Source organism: Passer montanus, unplaced genomic scaffold (genome assembly GCF_014805655.1).
Source record: "Passer montanus isolate IOZ18808 unplaced genomic scaffold, ASM1480565v1 scaffold255, whole genome shotgun sequence".
Classification (NCBI taxonomy): Eukaryota; Metazoa; Chordata; class Aves; order Passeriformes; family Passeridae; genus Passer; species Passer montanus.
In genome coordinates this window covers 148,568-168,924 of record NW_024367206.1, presented here as the reverse complement: position 1 = coordinate 168,924, position 20,357 = coordinate 148,568, and the positions used below count along the sequence as shown (strand labels likewise).

The 20,357-nt window shown below is 52.5% G+C and overlaps 1 protein-coding gene across 1 annotated transcript in view; it reads right to left on the bottom strand.

The window, feature by feature from the left end:
- Positions 1-41: 41 nt before the first annotated feature.
- Positions 42-20,357, bottom strand: part of PTK2B (protein tyrosine kinase 2 beta) — a 54,250-nt gene continuing 33,934 nt past the window's right edge. Inside the window, exons 12-29 of the mRNA XM_039711918.1 lie at positions 20,122-20,161; positions 20,002-20,048; positions 19,723-19,776; positions 18,587-18,684; positions 18,402-18,486; positions 17,122-17,222; positions 16,923-17,038; positions 15,325-15,425; positions 15,141-15,230; positions 13,356-13,560; positions 12,263-12,371; positions 12,103-12,168; positions 10,138-10,263; positions 3,245-3,280; positions 2,940-2,967; positions 2,618-2,874; positions 1,076-1,156; positions 42-959 (exon numbers count right to left, since the gene is read on the bottom strand). Coding sequence (XP_039567852.1) covers positions 744-959; positions 1,076-1,156; positions 2,618-2,874; positions 2,940-2,967; positions 3,245-3,280; positions 10,138-10,263; positions 12,103-12,168; positions 12,263-12,371; positions 13,356-13,560; positions 15,141-15,230; positions 15,325-15,425; positions 16,923-17,038; positions 17,122-17,222; positions 18,402-18,486; positions 18,587-18,684; positions 19,723-19,776; positions 20,002-20,048; positions 20,122-20,161 — 1,856 coding nt within the window. The 3' untranslated portion in view covers positions 42-743. The remainder of the gene's footprint in view (positions 960-1,075; positions 1,157-2,617; positions 2,875-2,939; positions 2,968-3,244; positions 3,281-10,137; positions 10,264-12,102; positions 12,169-12,262; positions 12,372-13,355; positions 13,561-15,140; positions 15,231-15,324; positions 15,426-16,922; positions 17,039-17,121; positions 17,223-18,401; positions 18,487-18,586; positions 18,685-19,722; positions 19,777-20,001; positions 20,049-20,121; positions 20,162-20,357) is intronic.

Sequence of the window (20,357 nt, the reverse complement as noted above, 5' to 3'; positions counted from 1 at the left end):
CACGGAAATTCCAAGGGAACAACAGGAAGGACAGGCCATGGCAGGATTTGGCGCACAGTTTATCCAAGCCGGGGGGAAAAAAAAAAATAAAATTTGGGAAAACTGCGGGGAAAACGCTGGGGAAAAGCCCGAATCGCCCGGTTCCCAACCGGAAGCACAAACCCCGCCGGAGCCGCGCGGTTTTGCCGGCGGCGCTCACACAAAACTTGGGAATAACGCAGCTGGGAGAGGCAACGTTCTCCAGGTTCGTGTCCCTTCCCAAGGCCGCCATCCGTGGGGGGGCCCATCCCTCCCCCAATTCCGAAGGCTCCGGAAGCGGCTCCCGCTCGCCGTCGTTAAATAAACTCTTCTGTACAACGTCCAAGGGGAAAACGCCGGCGGGAATTCCGGCTCCCCCCAAAATCCGTGCGCCCTCGGCTCCCGGCACGCTCCAGGTCCCCGTCCCGCCGTGCCGCCCGCGGCCATCCGCGCTCAGAGCATGGATCCATGGATGCGCCGAGATGGATCCCGCCGGATCCTCCCCCCCACCAAAACCCCCCTTTTTTTCCAAGGAAAAAAAACCCCAAACCCCCATTTTTTTTTTTCCAAGGAAAACCCCACCGGATGCCTCCCGTCTTCCGAAGAGCGACGCGACACTGACAGACACGAGGCGGCTGCAGGAGGAGCGGGAAGAGGGAGAGCGGGAAAAAACCACGGGAGACGCCGCGCCAAGCCGACTCCTCCCGGATCCGGAGTTTTCCGCCTCATTCCGAGCACGGCTTGACCAGCTCGGCCTGGAGCTTGGCCTGGTCCACGGCGTCCAGAAGGTTCTTGGCGTCCACGGCCAGGGCGTGGGAGGCCGTCAGCATCTGCCGCTGGAATTCCGCGCTCAGGGAAGTGCCGGAATTCTGCTGCGCCAGGCGCATCTTGCTGATGAGGTTGGCCAGGTCCTTGTTGAGGAGCTTCTGGGTGCCCTCGATCTGGGAGGGGTTTTTTCAGGAAATTCCAGGTTTTTTTCGGGAAAATTCCTGGAATTCTCAGGGCGGGGTTTTCGGGAATGTCATCCCCCCACCCACCCCGTTGCCGGCGTTCCTACCTCGGTGCGGGAAGAGGACGGAAGGTTGGGAAGGATGTCGTCGACGCTCCCGATGAGCTTCCGTAGGGAAAGGCCAATGTTCTGCGGGAAGGAAGGGTTGGGATGGATCCAGGCATGGATCCAGGCATGGATCCAGGCATGGATTCCTGGTGGGAATAGTTTGGGCGGCGGAGGGGAGGGTTCCGTCCGGGAGAGTGGAGTGGTGCGAGAATCTCCAACCGCTGAGCCAAGATGGAGCTGGGAATGTGGGAATTGCTCCCAACATGGATCCAAGGGAGGAGTTGGGAATGTGGGAATCGCTCCCACCGTGGATCCCAGGATCCAAGGGAGGAGTTGGGAATGTGGGAATCGCTCCCAACGTGGATCCCAGGATCCAGGGAGGAGCTGGGAATGCTGGGATTGCTCCCACCATGGATCCCAAGATCCAAGGGAAGAACAGGGAATTGGTTCAAGGACCCCAAGGAGGAGCAAGGACCATGGGAATCGCTCCCACCATTGATCCAAGGATCCAATGGAGCAGCTGGGAATGCTGGGATTGCTCCCACCATGGATCCAAGGATCCAAGGGAGCAACAGGGAATTGGTTCAAGGATCCCAGGGAGGAGCTGGGAATGCTGGAGTTGGTCCCACCATTGATCCAAGGATCCAATGGAGGAGCTGGGAATGTGGGAATTGCGTCCCACCATGGATCCAAGGATCCAGGGAAGGAGCTAGGAATTGGTTCAAGGATCCCAGGGAGGAGCAGGGAATGCTGGGATTGCTCCCACCATTGATCCAAGGATCCCAAGAAGGAGCAGGGAATGCTGGGAATTGCTCCCATCCTGGATCCCAAGATCCAAGGGAGCAACAGGGAATGTTGGAGATTCCACCACTGATCCAAGGATCATGGGAGGAGCTGGGAATGTGGGAATTGGGTCCCACCCTTGATCCAAGGATCCAATGGAGGAGCTGGGAATGCTGGAATTGGTCCCACCACGGATCCCAAGATCCAAGGGAGGAACAGGGAATGTTGGAGATTCCACCATTGATCCAAGGGAGGAGCTGGGAATGTGGGAATTGGGTCCCACCATGGATCCAAGGATCCAAGGAAGGAGCTGGGAATTGGTTCAAGGATCCCAAGGAGGAGCAGGGAATGCTGGGATTGCTCCCACCATGGACCTAAGTGAGCAACAGGGAATGTTTGAGATTCCACCGTTGAACCAATGATCATGGGAGGAGCTGGGAATGTGGGAATTGGGTCCCACCATGGATCCAAGGACCCAACAGAGGAACAGGGAATGTTGGGGACTCCACCATTGATCCAAGGATTCAATGGAGCAGCTGGGAATACTGGGATTGCTCCCACCATGGATCCAACAGAGGAACAGGGAATGCTGGGGACTCCGCCATTGATCCGAGGACCCAACGGAGGAGCAGCCGGAAATTCGGGAATCGCTCCCTGTCACGGACACACCCCCTTCCCAAGATGGCAGGAGCCGCTCAGGAGGCTGATTCCCACCTCCCTCTCCCGCCGTCCAGGGCATTCCAGGGAATTCCCGCCTACCTTGACCACCAGGATGTATCCCTCGGGGGGCACCTGGCTGATCTGGTTCTTCAGCTGCAGCACGGCCCGCACCAGATCCATGACATTCCCGTAGACCGGATCGTCCGTGCGGTCCAGGTTGGCCGTGGGCGCCGGCTGGATGGACTGAGGGGAAACCGCGACAATGGGATCAGAAATCCCGGGAAAAGCGGGGGAAGATCGACGTCTTCCCCTGGTGGAAGGCGGGATGGGGCTTGGGGCGACCTGGGAGAGGGGAATAATTCCATGCCCATCCCGAGGTTTCCAGGTGGGAATTCCGGGATGGGAATTGGTGGGAACTCACTGTAATCCGTCTCCTTCTCCGGGAGAAGCTGAGGAAGGGAGAAAAAACGGGAATTAGAGGCCCCAGAATTCGGGATGGAGGGAGGGAAGAGGGAGGAGGAGCCCCAAAATTTGGGATGGAAGGAGGGAAGAGGGAGGAGGCGTCGCCATTCCCTGCTGGAATGTCGGGAAGGATCCTGGGATGCAACACCCCCACCTCGGGATTTCCCGTTTTCCGGATAATTTTCCCAAATAAAGGAATAAATATTGATCAGAAAGGGAAGGAGGAGGTGCTGGATATTCCCAAAAAAGTCTGGGATGACTCACCGGGGGAATGTTGTTGTTCAGGAACACCTTGGGATCCTGGAAAAGGGGGGAAGATGGCGTGAGGTGGGGGAAAATGGGGAAAAATGGGGGAAAAAGTGGGAAAATGGGGAAAAAAGGGGGGAAAAGTGGGAAAATGGGGGAAAAAGGAGGGAAAAGGGGAAAAAAGGGGGGGAAATGGGGAAAAAGAGGGGGGAAAAGGGGAAAAATGGGGAAAAGAGGAGGGGAATAAAGGAGGGAGAAAGGGGGAAAAGGGAGAAAGGGAGAAAAAGGAAAAAAGGGAAGGAAAATGAGAAAAAAAGGAGGAAAAGTGGAAGAAAAAGGGGGTAAAGGGAAAAAAGGGGGGAAAGGAGGAAAAAGTGAGAACGAGAAGAATAAAGGAAGGGAAAAGAGGAAAATGGGGGAAAAAGGAGGAAAAGGGATAAAGAGAAGAATAAAGTGCAGAAAAAGGGGAGGAAAAAGGGGAAAAATAGGTAAAAAAGGAGGGAAAAGGAGGGAAAGGAGGAAAAAAGGAGAAAAAAGGGAAATGAAAGGGAAAGGGGGAAAAGGAAAAAGGGAGAATGAGGGAAAAAAGGGGGAAGATGGGAGGAAAAAGGGAGAAAAGGAAGGGAAAGCGGGGAAAAGGGGAAAATGGAAGAATAAAGGGAGGGAAAAGGAAAAGAGAAAAAGAGGGCAAAAGAGGAAAAAAGGAGAAAAAGGGAAATGGGAGGAAAAAAGGTGGAAAATGAGGAGAAAGGGGAGGGAAATGAAAAGAGGGGGTAAAAGGAAGGGAAAAATGTGGAAAAGGGAAAAAAGGGAAGAATAAAGGGAGAAAAAAGAGGAAAAGGGAAAAAAGGGGGAAAGCAGGGGAAAATGGGGAAAAAGGAAAAAGGGAGGAATGTGGGGGGAAATGGGGAAAAGAAGGGGAAAAGAAGGGGAAAGGGAGAAAAAGGGAAATAATGAGAAAAAGGGAAGAATAAATGGGGGGAAAGTGGAAAAGGGGGGGAAAGGGAAAAAGGGGGGGAAAAGGGGAAAAAAGGGGGGGAAATGGGGAAAAGAAGGGGAAAAGAAGGGGAAAGGGAGAAAAAGGGAAATAATGAGAAAAAGGGAAGAATAAATGGGGGGGAAGTGGAAAAGGGGGGGAAAAGGGGAAAAAAGTGGGGAGAATGAGGTGAGGAGGAAAAGGAGAGACCTTGGGAAGGAATTCCCGGCTGGGCTGGAATTCCCAGAGAATCCCTGGCAGTGTCCCAGGAAAGGTTGGAGCAGCCTGGGAGGGTGGGGTGGGAATGGGATGGGATTGAAGGTCCATGGATCCCATCCCAAACCATTCCGGGATTCTGGGGAATGGGGGGGGGTGGAGGGGAGGGAGGAAATGGGGGGAAGGAGGAAAAGGGGAAAATGGGGGAAAATGGGTGGAAATGGGTGGAAATGGGGGAAAATGGGGAAAAAGGGGGCAAGGGGAAATGGGGGGAAAGGGGGAAAGGTGAAAATGGAGGAAAAGGGGGAAAAATAGGGGGGAAAAGGAGGGAAAAGGGGAAAAAAGGAGAAAAGGGAGAATAGGAAGAAAAGGGGGAAAAGGAGAAAATGGGGGGAAATGAGGATAAAGAGGGAAAGGGGGAAAAGGGGAAATGGGGAAAAAGTGGGGGAAAGGAGAAATGGGGAAAAGGGGGGAAATGGGAAAAAGGAGAAAAAGGGGGAAAGGGGGAAAATAGGGAAAAATGAGTAAAAAGGAGAAAAGGGAGAATAGGAAGAAAAGGGGGGAAAGGAGAAAATGGGGATAAAGGAGGAAAAAGGGGGAAAAGGGGAAAGGGTGGGGTAAAGGGTAAAAGGGGAAAAAGGGGAAAAAAGGAGAAAAGGGGGGAAAATAGGGAAAAAATTAGAAAATATGAGAAAAGGGAGAATCAGAAGAAAAGGGGGAAAGGAGAAATGGGGGGAAATGGGGATAAAGGGGGAAAGGGGAAAAGAAGGGGAAAAAGGGAAAACTGGGGAGAAACGGGAGAATAGGGAGAAAATGGGAAAAGTGGGGGAAAGGGGGAAAATGGGGAAAAAAGGGGAGAAAAAAGGGAAAAAGAGGGGAAAGGCAGAAAAGGGGGGAAAATGAGAAAAAAAAGGAGAAAAAGGAGACTAGGAAAAATAGGGGGAAAAGAAGAGAATGGGGGGAAATAGAGATAAAGGGGGGAAAAGGGGAAAGGGAGAAAAAGGGGGGAAATGGGGGAAAATGAGAAAAAAGGAGAAAAGGGAGAATAGGAAGGAAAGTGGGAAAAGGAGAAAATTGGGGGAAAATGGGGATAAAGGGGAAAAGGGAAAAAGGGGAAAAAAGGGGGGAAAATGAGAAAAAAGGAGAAAAGGGAGAATAGGAAGGAAAGTGGGAAAAGGAGAAAATTGGGGGAAAATGGGGATAAAGGGGAAAAGGGAAAATGGGGAAAAAAAAGTGGGGGAAAGGGGGGAAAGGGGGAAAATGGGGAAAAAAGGGGAAAGGCTGGGGGAAAGGGGAAATGGGGAAAAAAGGGGAGGAAAGGGGAAAAAGGGGGAAAAGGCTGAAAAGGGGGGAAAATAAGAAGAAAAGAAGAAAAGTGAGAATAGGAAGAAAAGGGAGAAAATGGGGATAAAGGTGGAAAAGGGAAAAGAAGGAAAAAAAGGGGAAACTGGGGAGAAAAGGGAGAATGGGGAAAAAATGGGAAAAGAGGGAAAATGGGGGGAAAGGGGAAAAAGGAGAATAGCAAGAAAAATGGCAAAGGGGAAAGGGGGGAAAGGAGAAAAAGGGGGGGAAAGGGGATAAGAGGAAAAGGGGGAAAATGAGAAATAAGAGAAAAAAAAGGGGGAAATGGGGATAAAGGGGAGAAAAGGAGCTAAAAGGGAAGGGGAAGGAGAGATAAAAGGAGAAAAAGTGTGAAAAATCGGGATAAAGAGGAGAAAAGGGAAGAAAAGGGGAAAAGGGAGAATGGCGGGAAAAAAGGAGAAGAGGAGATGAAAGGGGGGAAAAAGGAGAAAAAAGGAGAAAAAATGAGGGAAATGGGGAGAAAAGGAGAGAGTAACGAAGAAAATGGGTAAAGGGGGGAAAAAGGAGAAATAAAGGAGAAAAAGGGGGAAAACAGGATAAAGGGGGCAAAAGGGGAGAAAAGGGAAGAACAAGAAAAAAGGGAAGAGGGGGGAAACGGGAAAATGAGGAGAAAAAGGGGGAAAAGGGGGGAAAATGGGGAAAAAGAGGGAAAAGGTGGAAAAGCGGGAAAAATGAGAAAAAAAGGAGAAAAGGGAGAATAGGAAGAAAAGGGGGAAAAGGAGAAAATTGGGGGGGAAATGGGCATAAAGCAGAAAAGGGGAAATGGGGGAAAAGTGGGGGAGAGGAGAAATGGGGGAAAAGGGGGAAAAAGGGGGAAATGGGGAAAATGGGGAAAAAATAGGCGGGAAAAGGGGAGGAAAGGGGAAAATAGGGGTAAGTGGGGAGAATAGGGAGGAAAATGGGAAAAGTGGGGGAAAGGGGGAAAGGGGAAAGGGAGGGGGAAAAGGGGGAAAAAGGGGGAAATGGGGAAAATGGGGAAAAAATAGGCGGGAAAAGGGGAGGAAAGGGGAAAATAGGGGTAAGTGGGGAGAATAGGGAGGAAAATGGGAAAAGTGGGGGAAAAGGGGGAAAAGGGGAAAGGGTGGAGGGAAAGGGGAAATGGGGAAAAAGGGGGAAAGTGGAAAAAGAGGAAAAGGAGGAAAAAGGGGAAAAGGAGAAAAAAGGTGAAACTGGGCAGAAAAGGGAGAATAGGGAGAAAAAAGGGGAAAAGGGGGAAAATGGGGAACAAGAGGAAAATGGGGATAAAGGGGGGAAAAGGGGGAAATGGGGAAAAAGGGGAGAAAAGGGGAGAATAGCAAAGAAAATGGGAAAGGGTGAAAAGGGAAAAAGGGGAAAAAAGCAGAAAAAAGAAGAAAAAGGGGGGAAAACAAGATGAAGGGGGCAAAGGGGGAGAAAAGGGAACAAGAAGAAAAAAGGGAAGGGGGAAAATGGGAAAATGAGGAGAAAAAGGGTGAAAATGGGGAGAAAAGGGGAAAAAGGGGAAAATTGGGAAAAGAACGTGAAAGGGGGAAAAGGTGGGAGAAAAAGAGGGAAAAATTGTGGGGGAAAAGGTAGGGAAAAAGAGGGAAAAAACGGAGGGGAAAAAGGAAGAAAATGGGAAAAAGGAGGGTAAAATTGGTGGGAAAAATGGGGAAAAGTAGGGAAAATTAGGAAAAAATAGGGAAATTGGATTTCCAGCAAGGAGAGGCAACCACGGCATTCCCGGCACACCAGCTCGGAACATCCCAACTCCCAGGAGAAACTTTGGGATCACAACCAGCTGGAAAATCCCCCTCCGGAATTTCAGGCGGGATCCCAAGGCGGAGTGCGAGGAGCTCCCAAAAACCCATTCCATGCTTGTTTTTTGGGAATACCATCCCAAAAATATCCAGGATACCGGGAGGGAAAACATGGAGATGTCCCAAAGATCGGGATGGGATTCCGTTGGGAATGGGATTTGACCATCCCACAGCATCCAACGGATCCAACATGGAGCAGGGAGCAGCGGGAAGCAGCGGGAAGCAGCGGCGGGAAGCGCATCCCAAAAATGGGATGGATTTTTGAGGATTGGGAAGGCCTCCGGATGCCGAATCCCAATGGGACACGAATCCCAATGGATCCCAACAGGACAATTTTTGAGGACTGGGAAGGTCTCCAGATGCCAAATCCCAACGGGAAATGGATCCAAACGAGACAATTTTTGAGGATTGGGAAGACCTCTGGATGCCAAATTCCAACTGGATGAAATTTGAGGATCGGGAATTCCTCCGGATGCCAAATCCCAATGGATCCCAGCAAGACAATTTTTGAGGATTGGGAAGGCCTCCAGATGCCAAATCCCAATGGGAAGTGGATCCCAAAGACAGGAGGATTTTTGAGGATTGGGAAGGCCTCCAGATGCCAAATCCCAATGGAAGTGGATCCAAATGAGAAAATTTTTGAGGATTGGGAAGACCTCTGGATGCTGAATCCCAGTGGGAAGTGGATCCCAATGGACCTCAACAACGGGAGGATTTTTGAATATTTGGAAGACCACTGGATGCTGAATCCCAATGGGAAGAAGATCCCCAAAACGAGATGGTTTTTGAGGATTGGGAAGGCCTCCAGATGCCAAATCCCAGTGGGAAGCACATCCCAAAAACAGGACAATTTTTGAGGATTGGGAAGGTCTCCACATGCCAAATCCCAATGGGAAGTGGATCCCGATGGATTCCAACATTGGGATGATTTTTGAGGATTGGGAAAGCCTCCGGATGGTGAATCACAACAGGAAGCAGATCCCAACAACGGGACAAATTTGGAAGATTGGGAAGGCCTCCAGATGCCAAATGCCAATGGGAAATGGATCCAAACGAGACTATTTTTGAGGACTGGGAAGACCTCTGGATGCCGAATCCCAGTGGGAGATTTTTGAGGATTGGGAAGGTCTCCAGATGCCAAATCCCAATGGGAAGTGGATCCAAACGAGAGAATTTTTGAGGACTGGGAAGGCCTCTGGATGCCGAATCCCAGTGGGACGATTTTTGAGGATTGGGAAGGTCTCCAGATGCCAAATCCCAACGGGAAATGGATCCAAACGAGACAATTTTTGAGGACTGGGAAGACCTCTGGATGCCAAATCCCAACGGGATGATTTTTTGAGGATTGGGCAGACCCACATATGATGAATTCCAATGGGAAGTGCATCCCCAAAACAGGAAGATTTTTGAGGATTGGGAAGGCCTCTGGATGCTGAATCCCAGCTGGAAGAGGATCCCAACAGAGGGACGGTTTTTGAGGAGTAGGAAGGTCTCCAGGTGGCAAATCCCAAAAACAGGATGGATTTTGAGGATTTTGAGGATTGGGAAGGCCTCCGGATGCCGAATCCCAATGGGAAGCGGATCCTAATGGGAAAATTTTTGAGGATTGGGTAGACCCCCCCAGATTGTGAATTCTAGCAGGAAGTGGATCCCAACAATGGGAGGATTTTTGAGGATTGGGAGGATCTCTGGATGCTGAATCCCAGTGGGAAGAGGATCCCAAAACGGGAAGAGTTTTTGAGGATTGGGAATTCCTCTGGACGCCAAATCCCAGTGGGACAATTTTTGAGGATTGGGTAGACATCCATGTGGTGAATCCCAACAGGAATTGCATCCCAAAAACAGGACAGTTTTTGAGGATTGGGGAGGCCTCCAGCTGCCAAATCCCAACAGGAAGAGAATCCCAACAACGGGACAGTTTCTAAGGATTGGGAAGGCCTCTGGACGACGATTTCCAATGGGAAGAGCATTCCAAAAATGGGAAGATTTTTGAGGATTGGGAAGGCCTCCAAATGCCAAATCCCAACAGGAAGCCGATCCAAACGAGACAATTTTTGGGGTCTGGAAAGACCTCCGGAATCCCAATGGAAAGCAGATCCCAAAAACAGAACAATTTTTGAGGATTGGGAAGGTCTCCAGATGGTGAATCCCAACAGGAAGTGCATCCCAAAACCAGGATGATTTTTGAGGATTGGGAACGCCTATGGAGGGTGAATCCCAATGGGAAGGGCATCCCAAAAATGGGAAGATTTTTGAGGATTGGGAATTCCTCCAGATGCTGAATCCCAACAGGCAGCAGAATCTCAAAATGGGACAATTTTTGAGGATTGGGAAGGCCTTCAGATCCCAAATCCCAATGGGAAGTGCATCCCAACAACGGGATGATTTTTGAGGATTGGGAAGGCCTTCGGATCCCAAATCCCAGTGGGAAGAGAATCCCAACAACGGGATGATTTTTGAGGATTGGGAAAACCTCTGGATCCCAAATCCCAACGAGAAGCGGATCCCAACAACGGCACGATTTTTGAGGATCGGGAATTCCTCCGGACGCCGAATCCCAGCGGGAATTCCGGGCTTACCCTCATGCTGTGGCGCTTGAAGACGTTGTGCCGGCTGGGAGGCGGAGTGCGCCGGGAATTTGCCGGAGTCTGGTACTCGGCGGGACTGGCGAGGGTGGGAGAGCTGGCACAGAGCCCCTCCGGAACCTGGGAATTCGGGAATTGCGCGGGAGCGGCGGCGGGAGCGGCGCAGGAGCGAGAGAAGCCCGCGGGAAGGGGTTAGTGCGGACACACGGACGGAGCAGGAGCGCGGGAAGAGCGGGAATTGCATCAGGAGGCATCCCGGGATTGGGATCGGCCTCGTCCTAAAAGTGGCTCTGGGATACTTTGGGATATTTTGGGATATTTGGGGTATTTTGGGATATGTTGGAATATTTGGGGGTATTTTAGGATATTTTGGGATATTTTTGAATATCCTGGCCTCCAAAGAGTGGGAATTGTGCCACGAGCTGTCCCAGGATTGGGATTGGCCTCATCCTAAAAGTGGGCTTGGAATATTTTGGGCTATTTTGGTATATTTTGGGATATTTTGGAGTATTTTAGGATATTTTGGGATATTCTGGCCTCCAAAGAGTGGGAATTGTCCCAGGATCGGGATTGGCCTCATCCTAAAAGTGGGCTTGGGATATTCTGGGCTATTTCAGAATATCTTGGCATATTTTGGGATATGTTGGCATATTTTGGGATATTTCAGGATATTTTGGGACATTCTGGCCTCCAAAGAGCGGGAATTGCTCCGGAAGCTGTCCTGGGATTGGGATCAGCCTCACCCTAAAAGTGGACTTGGAATACTCTGGGATATTTTGGGATATGTTGGAATATTTTGGGATATTTTGGAATATTTTGGGGTATTTTGGGATATTCTGGCCTCTGAAGAACAGGAATTGTGCCCAGAGCCGTCCTGGGATCAGGATCGGCCTTGTCCTAAAAGTGAGCTTGGGATATTTTGGGATATTTGGGATATTTTGGAATATTTTGGGGTATTTTATGATATTTTGGGATATTTTTGAATATTCTGGCCTCCAAAGAGCGGGAATTGCATGAGGGGCCCTCCCGGATCAGGATTGACCTTGTCCTAAAAGTAGGCTTGGAATATTTTGGGATGTTTTGGGATATTCTGGAATATTTTGGAATATTTTGTAACATTTTGGGATATTCTGGCCTCCGAAGAGCGGGAATTGTGCTGGGAACCATCCCCGGATTGGGATCGGCCTCGTCCTAAAAGTGGGCTTGGAGTATTTTGGGATATTTTGAAATGTTTGGGGATATTTTGGGATCTTTTTGGAATATTCTGCCCTCAGAGCAGCAGAATTGTGCCGCTCAGGATATTTTGGGATATTTTGGGATATTTTGGGATATTCTGGTATAATCTGGCCTCTGAAGAGTGGGAATTGCGCCGGGAGCAATTCTGGAGCAGGATTGGCCCTGTCCTAAAAGTGGGCTTGGAATATTTTTGGATATTTTGGGATATCCTGGCCTCCAAAGAGTGGGAATTGTGCCAGGAGCCACCCCCGGATTGGGATTGGCCTCATCCTAAAAGTGGGCTTGGAACATACTGAGGTTTTTTTGGGATATTTTGGAATATTCTGGAATATTCTGGCCTCCGAAGAGCGGGAATTGCACCAGGAGCCATCCCCGGGATTGGGTTCATCCTAAAAGTGGGCTTGGGATATTATGGGACATTTTGGGACATTTGGAATAACTCCTGCATGGAAAACCCCTCCAGCCCTGGACAGCGGTGGGTGAATCCCCGGAATTCCTGGATGGATTCAAATCCACGTGGATTCTGGTGGGGGGACGCGGATCCGGGGTGGGATTGGATGGACTCCGAGGTCTCCAAGAGCTTTTCCAACCTCAACAATTCCGGGATTCCCTGACGGACACAACCCGGAGCCGGAAGCACCTCCGATCCCAAAATCCACAGGATTCCCGGGATCTCCCATCCTCACCCCCACCCGCCGGCGCCCAAATCCTGGAATTCCTCACCTGGAATTGCAGCTTGGGAGCCAGGAGGTTATTCTGGGATGGCGGCTTGTACATGGGCCTGCTGGGCTGCGGGAATGGGGAAAAAAAGGCGGGAATTCCTCCGGATCCCGTCCGGCAAATCCCAAATTTGCGCGCCGCCGAGGCCCCGCCCCTTCCCAACCTTGGGAGGCGGCTCCTGGAATGCCGTCGGCTCCAGGATTTTGGGAGGGCGGTGCCGGTTGTTCTTCTCCTGCTCCTTGGCCAGCTCCTTCTCCATCAGGTAAATGTCACTGCGGGGAGGGGACGCGGCGGTGACGATCCCGGGAATTCCCGCCTTGGAGACCCTTTGGAGGGTTTCATTTCCCCGCAAAGGCTCTGAAGCCAAACTTTTCCGTAAAAATTCCCTATTCCAAGCTTTTCCCAGCTTCCTCCTCCACATTCCCACCTCTCCATCCCACTCCAGAATTCCCAGCCTTGGAGGCCCTTTGGAGTGTTTTGATTCCCAGGAAAGGCTCTGAACCCCAACTTTTCCATAAAAACTCCCAGTCCCACACTTTTCCCAGATTTTTCTTCCAGATTCCCAGAAATCCATCTCTCCATGGATCCTCCAGAATTCCCAGCCTTGGAGACCCTTTGGAGCGTTTCGCTTCCTGGGAAAGGCTCTAAACCCAAATTTTTCCACAAAAACTGCCAACCTTTTCCAAGATTTTTCCCCCCAACATTCCCACCCCTTCCATGGTTCCTCCAGCATTCCAGGCTCACCTCAGGCTGCAGAACAGCTCCTGGAATTTGGGATTGGAGGAGCCTTGGAGACCCTCTGGAGACCCTTTCCCAGGAAGCGAAGCCCTTCCAATCCCATCCCCTTCCAAAGGGTCTCCAAGGCTCCTCCAAGCCCAAACTTTTCCATAAAATCTCCTGATCCGAAGTTTTTTCCAGCTTCTTCCTCCACATTCCCACCTCTCCATCCCACTCCAGAATTCCCAGCCTTGGAGGCCCTTTGGAGTGTTTTGATTCCCAGGAAAGGCTCTGAACCCCAACTTTTCCATAAAAACTCCCAGTCCCACACTTTTCCCAGATTTTTCTTCCAGATTCCCAGAAATCCATCTCTCCATGGATCCTCCAGAATTCCCTTTGGATTTGGAGTGTTTTGCCTCCTGGGAAAGGGTCTAAACCCAAACTTTTCCCTAAAAATCCCCGACCCCATCCTTTTCCAAGATTTTTTTCCCCCCAGTATTCCCACCCCTGCCATGGTTCCTCCAGCATTCCGGGCTCACCTCAGGCTGCAGACCAGCTCCTGGAATCTGGGCCTCTCCCCGGGATCGTAGTCCCAGCAGCGCGTCATGAGCGTGTAGAGCACGGGCGGGCACAGGTCGGGCTTGGGAAGCCGATCCCCCCTTTCCAGGACTCCGATCACGTCCTTGTTTTCCAGCCAGAAGAACGGCTGCTTCCCGTAGCTCAGGATCTCCCACATGCACACGGCTGCGGGAGCGACCCGGACAACCTCAGGCCACCGGAATTCCCGGGAATCCGCCCCTTCCCGGGTTTTTTTTTTTTTTTGGGATCTGGTAGCGCTTTGTGGTGGAATTCCTGATTCCAGAGGGGCTGGAGACCGGGATTTTTTGGAGTGGGGAGAGTTTAGCTCATCGCAAAACTTCCCTGAAATCCCTGGACGAGGAGGAGGAAGCACCTGGAATCTGGATGGGCGAATGGAAGCCCTTCCCTAGGATGGCTTCTCCCAGGGAAAAAATTGGGATAATCTTGAGTTGGGAAAAAAGTTGTGAAATTCCGGAGGGGGATTTGTCCTTGGGCGTGCCATGGGAATGGGATCAGTCCTGGGATTCTGCTCCATGACATGGGAAATGGAAAAATCCCAGGATCCCACCCCACACCACAGGAAGCGGATCAATCCCAGGATCCCATCCCACACCACGGGAATCAGGTGAATCCCAGGATCCCACTCCATGATGATGAACTCCGGGATCCCACTCTGAATCCCAAGATCCCATTCCATGCCATGGGAATCAGGTGAATCCCAGAATCCTGCACCATGCCATGGGAAGTGGATCAATCCTGGGATCCCACCCCATGATGATGAATTCTGGGATCCCATTCTCAATCCCAGGATCCCACTCCATGCCACGGGAAGTGGATCAATCCCAGGATCCTGCCCCATGATGATGAATTCCCGGATCCCGTTCTGAATCCCAGGATCCCGCTCCATGCCATGGGAACTGGATCAATCCCAGGATCCCACCCCATGATGATGAACTCCAGGATCCCGTTCTGAATCCCAGGATCCCATCCCACACCACGGGAATCAGGTGAATCCCAGGATCCCACTCCACACCATGGGAAGCAGATCAATCCCAGGATCCCATTCCATGATGAATTCTGGGATCCCATTCTGAATCCCAGGATCCTATTCCACACCACGGGAAGCAGATCAATCCTGGGATCCCACCCCACGATTGGGAATCCCAGGATCCCACTCCATGCCATGGGAAACAGATCAATCCTGGGATCCCGCTCCACGCCATGGGAAGAGGATCAATCCCATTCCATTCCATGGGAAGCAGATCAATCCCAGGATCCTATTCCACAATGCTGAATCCCAGGATCCCATTCTGAATCCCAGGATCCCGCTCCATGCCATGGGAAACAGATCAATCCTGGGATCCCACTCCATGCCATGGGAAGTGGATCAATCCCAGCATCCCACCCCATGATGATGAACTCCAGGATCCCGTTCTGAATCCCAGGATCCCATCCCACACCACGGGAATCAGGTGAATCCCGGGATCCCACTCCACATCTTGGGAATTAGGTGAATCCCGGGATCCCGCTCCACATCTTGGGAATTAGGTGAATCCCAGGATCCCATTCCATGATGAATTCTGGGATCCCATTCTGAATCCCAGGATCCCACACCACGGGAAGTGGCTCAATCCCGGGATCCCACCCCACGATGCTGAATCCCAGGATCCCCCTGTGAATCCCAGGATCCCCCTGTGAATCCCAGGATCCCGCTCCGCCCCGACCCCGAAGATCCCGGCACGCACCGAACATCCAGACGTCGCTGGCCGTGGTGAAGCGCCGGAAGTTGATGGATTCCGGCGACATCCACTTGATGGGCAGGCGGGTGACGGAAGCTGGAATGACCCCGGAATGATCCCGAGATCCGCCCCCTTTGCCCCCGCGCCACCCCGAGGGATCCGCGGGATCCCCGATCCCACGGGATCCCACCTTTGTAGTATTCCTCGTCCTCGATGTAGCGGGAGAGGCCGAAGTCTCCCAGCTTGACGCATTCCGGGGAGGCCACCAGGATGTTCCTGACGGCGATGTCCCTGCGGGGATGGGATATTGGGATAACGGGATTTGGGATTTGGGATAATGGGATTTGGGATTGGAATATGGGATAATGGGATTTGGGATTTGGGATACTGGGATTTGGGATAATGGAGAGGAGAGGCCACCAGGGTGTTCCTGACGGCGATGTCCCTGTGGGGACGGGAGACGGGATATCGGGATAACGGGATATCAGGATACGGGATTTGGGATATGGGATAGGGGATAGGGGATTTGGGATACGGGATACTGGGATTTGGGATATGGGATATGGGATAATGGAGAGGCGAGGCCACCAGGATGTTCCTGACGGCGATGTCCCTGAGGGGATGGGAGACGGGATATCGGGATAACAGGATTTGGGATTGGAATATGGGATAATGGGATTTGGGATATGGGATATGGGATAATGGAGAGGAGAGGCCACCAGGGTGTTCCTGACGGCAATGTCCCCGTGGGGACGGGAGACGGGATAACGGGATATCAGGATACGGGATTTGGGATAGGGGATAGGGGATAGGGGATTTGGGATACGGGATACTGGGATTTGGGATATGGGATATGGGATAAGGGAGAGGCGAGGCCACCAGGATGTTCCTGACGGCGATGTCCCTGAGGGGATGGGAGACGGGATATCGGGATAACAGGATTTGGGATTGGAATATGGGATAATCGGATTTGGGATATGGGATTTGGGATATTGGGATAATGGGATTTGGGATGTGGGATATGGGATATGGGATAATGGAGAGGAGAGGCCACCAGGATGTTCCTGACGGCGATGTCCCTGCAGGGACGGGAATCCACAGGGTGGGAGATGAGGGGATATCAGGATAACGGGATTTGGGATTTGAGATATGGGATATCGGGATAATGGAATAATGGGATAGGATCCATGGGACGGGATGGGATAATGGAACAGGATGGGATTTGGGATGTGGGATTTGGGATTTGGGATGTGGGATTTGGGATATGGGATGTGATAATAGGATGGGATAAAGGGATGGGATGGAGGGAAGGGATGGAGATGGGGGTGGGATTGATGGAATGGGATAGTGGGTTGGAATGGGATGGGATTGGGATTGGGATTGGGATGGAGAGAAGGGATGGAGATGGGATGGAATGGGATGGGATAATGGGACGAGGTGGGATAATGGGATGGGGTGGGATGGGATAGGATGGGATTTGGAATATTTGACTTGGGATATGGGACTTGGGATATGGGACTTGGGGGATGGGATGGGATGTGATAGTAGGATGGGATGATGGGATAATGGGATGGGATGGGATCCATGGGATGGCATGGATGCGTGTGGGATGGAGAAGAAGAACCCTCACCCATCCAACCCAGCTCCAACGACTCCACCCCCCGCCCCATCCCTGCAGCCACTCCCATCTCCCACCACCCCCACACCCCTCCACGACCCCAGCTCCCCCCCCGGCCCATCCCGGAATTCCAGGGGGCTCCGGCCCCATCCCGAATCCCGCCCCCTCACCTGTGGACGCAGTTGATGGCCTCCAGGTAGGCCAGGGCCTTGCTGACCTGCAGCGCGTACAGCACCAGGGTGGGCACGGCCAGGACCAGCCGGTTCTGCTCCAGGTACTGGCCCAGCTGCAAACGGCACGTTCCCGCCGGGATCAGCTGCGGGAACGCCGGGAATGGGGTGGGGAACGGGGCGGGGAAGGGGGTCGCACCTCTCCGTAGGGATAAAGCTCCATGATGATCCAGGTGGGCTCCTCCTCGGCGATGCCGATGAGCTTCACGATGTGGGGGTGGTCCAGCTTCTTCATCAGCACTGCGGGGATGGTGGAATGCCCGCCTTGGCATGTAGGATCCCCCCCACCCCCCCCGCATTCCGGGGAATCCCGACCCCTGGAGGCGGGAGCAGCAGGAATTGTCCGGGATTTCCCAAAGGGGTTGGAGGTCCTGAGATTTTTAGGGATCGACATCCTTGGCCAGGGATTCCAGCATCCCAAAAAAGCCCTGGCAGGAACCTCAAGATCCTCCCAAAAAACCCAAAAGGAGCCTCAGGATCCCATAAAACCTCATCAGAACCATCAAGATCCCAAAAAACCTCAGCAGAACCTTCAACATCCCAGAAAACCTCAGCAGGACCCTTGGAATCCCAAAAAAGTCCACCAGCACCCCTGGGATCCCCAAAAAATGCCATCAGGACCCTAAGGATCCCAAAAAAACCCCATCGGGACCTTCGGAATCCCAAAAAAATCCAAAAGGCGCCTCAGGTTCCCAAAAAACCCCAGCAGGAGCATCAAGATCCCAAAAAAACCCAAAAGGCGCCTCAGGATCCCAAAAAACCTCAGCAGAACCTTCAACATCCCAGAAAACCTCAGCAGGACCCTTGGAATCCCAAAAAAGTCCACCAGCACCCCTGGGATCCCAAAAAACTGCCCTCAGGACCCTAAGGATCCCAAAAAATCCCGGCAGAAACCTCAAGATCCCCAAAAACCACAAAAGGAGCCTCAAGATCCCCAAAAAACCCCAGCAGGAACCTCAAGATCCCTAAAAAACCCGAACGGAGCCTCAGGATCCCAAAAAACCCTGGCAGGAACCTCAAGATCCAAAAAAAAACCCAAACGGAGCCTCAGGATCCCAAAAAACCCCAGCAGGAACCTCAAGATCCCTAAAAAACCCGAACGGAGCCTCAGGATCCCAAAAAACCCTGGCAGGAGCCTCAAGATCCCAAAAAAACCCAAAAGGAGCCTCAAGATCCCCAAAAAACCCCAGCAGGAACCTCAAGATCCCAAAAAACCCCAAAAGAACCCCTAAGGATCCCAAAAAATCCCGGCAGAAACCTCAAGATCCCAAAAAAACCCCAAAGGAGCCTCAAGATCCTCAAAAAACACCAGCAGGAGCCTCAAGATCCCTAAAAAACCCAAATGGAGCCTCAGGATCCCAAAAAACCCTGGCAGGAGCCTCAAGATCCCAAAAAACCCCACGAGGAGCCCGGGGATACCGGCTTCGCTCAGGAATTTCTCCCGGTTTTCCGGGCTGCAGTCCTTCTTGCAGGTCTTCACGGCCACGTTGATGCGCTCCCCGTTCTGCCCGGAGAAGGGAAAAGCGGGAATGGGGCATCCCGGATTTGGGATGCCCGGATCTGGGATGAGGGGGGTGGAGAAGGGCAGGGCGGGGGGGTCTCACCGGCGTGGTGTAGATTCCCTCGTAGACCTCTCCGAAGAACCCTTCGCCGAGGATCCGGCCCAGCGTGACGTCGTCCCGGGAGATTCCGAAGTGCTGGACTTGACGGGGGACGGGAAGGGGGAGGAGATTCCGTGATCCCGGGTGGTTCCGCGGGAAGATCCACCCGGAATAACCGGGAGATGCCCGTGGCTACCGAGCCTCCCCGCCAGTGAGGATCCCATGGATCCTGCCCTCTCTGTCCATGAGGATCCATGGATCCTCCCATCTCCATCCATGAAGATCCATTAAGATCTGTGAGGATCCATGGATCCAGACCTCTCCAAAATTCCCAGATGGATCCATGGATCCAACCACGACAATCCATGGATCCTGCTCTCTCTGTCCAGGAGGATCCATGAGGATCCCTGAGGATCCATGGATCCTCCCATCTCCATCCATGAGGATCCATGAGGATCTGTGAGGATCAGTGGATCCCACTATCTCCAACCTTTCCACAGGATCCGTGGATCCTGCTCTCTCCATCCATGAGGATCCATGGATCCTGCCCTCTCCAAAATTCCCAGATGGATCCATGGATCCTTCCATCTCCATCCATGAGGATCCATGGATCCTGCTCTTTCCAACGTTCCCACAATGACCCATGGATCCTGCCCTCTCCATCCATGATTTTCCATGGAACCTGCCATCTCCAAAATTCCCACAGGGATCCATGGATCCTGCTCTCCCCATCCATGAGGATCCATGGATCCTTCTATCGCCGTCATTCCCACAAGGATCCATGGATCCTGCCCTCTCCAAAATTCCCAGATGGATCCATGGATCCTCCCATCTCCAACCACGACGATCCATGGATCCTCCCATCTCCATCCATGAGGATCCCTGGGTATCCGTGAGGATCCGTGGATCCTGCTCTCTCCAACATTCCCACAATGATCCATGGATCCTGCCCTCTCCATCCATGATTTTCCATGGATCCTTCCCTCTCCATCCATGACTTTCCATGGATCCTGCCCCACGCCTCATCCCAGCTCCTCCAGGACCTTCTCGGAGCTTTGGTGAGGCTGGGACGGGAATTTGGGATGGGCAAGGAGGATCTGGGACACCTCAGCTGGAGAATTCCCACGGGAAGCACCTACTTCCGGATCTCGGCCTTGAGGATTCATCCAGGATTTCCGCGTAAATTTCGGAATCTGGAGAAAAACGGGATGTGGGAACAGGATCAGGAGGCTCGGTGGGCGCGGGAGATCTTCCAGCGCCTCCAGAGGGTCTGGCGCTCCTCCAGGAAGCTTGGATGCATCCCAGCCCTCTGGAGAAGAGCTGGGGGTGTCCAGCATTCCCGAATCCCGCATGGAATGTGTCCCAAATCCCTGCCCGCGTCCCCGGGATGGTGGGAAGAGGGACGAGGCCGAACTCACCGCCGCTGACGCTGTGGGAAAGCGTGGAATGCCTCTCCCCGAGATTCCTGAGGGTGGGAAGAGGGTCAGGGAGCGGGATGGGGGACAGGAAATGCCGGGAAAAGGGTCGGGATCACTCACGGGGCCGGGATCTGCGGGAGGCTGATCCTCTTCTCGCGATCTGCAGGGAGGACAGGGAATGGTCCCATCCCATCCCAATCCCATTCCCGTTCCCATCTCACTCTCACTCTCATTCCCATCCCATCCCATCCCATCCCATGGATCCCATTATCCCATGCGCCCATCCTATTGATCTCATCCTATTGATCCCATCCCATCCCATCCCAACCCCTCCCCGCCCACCCCCCCCCCTCCCC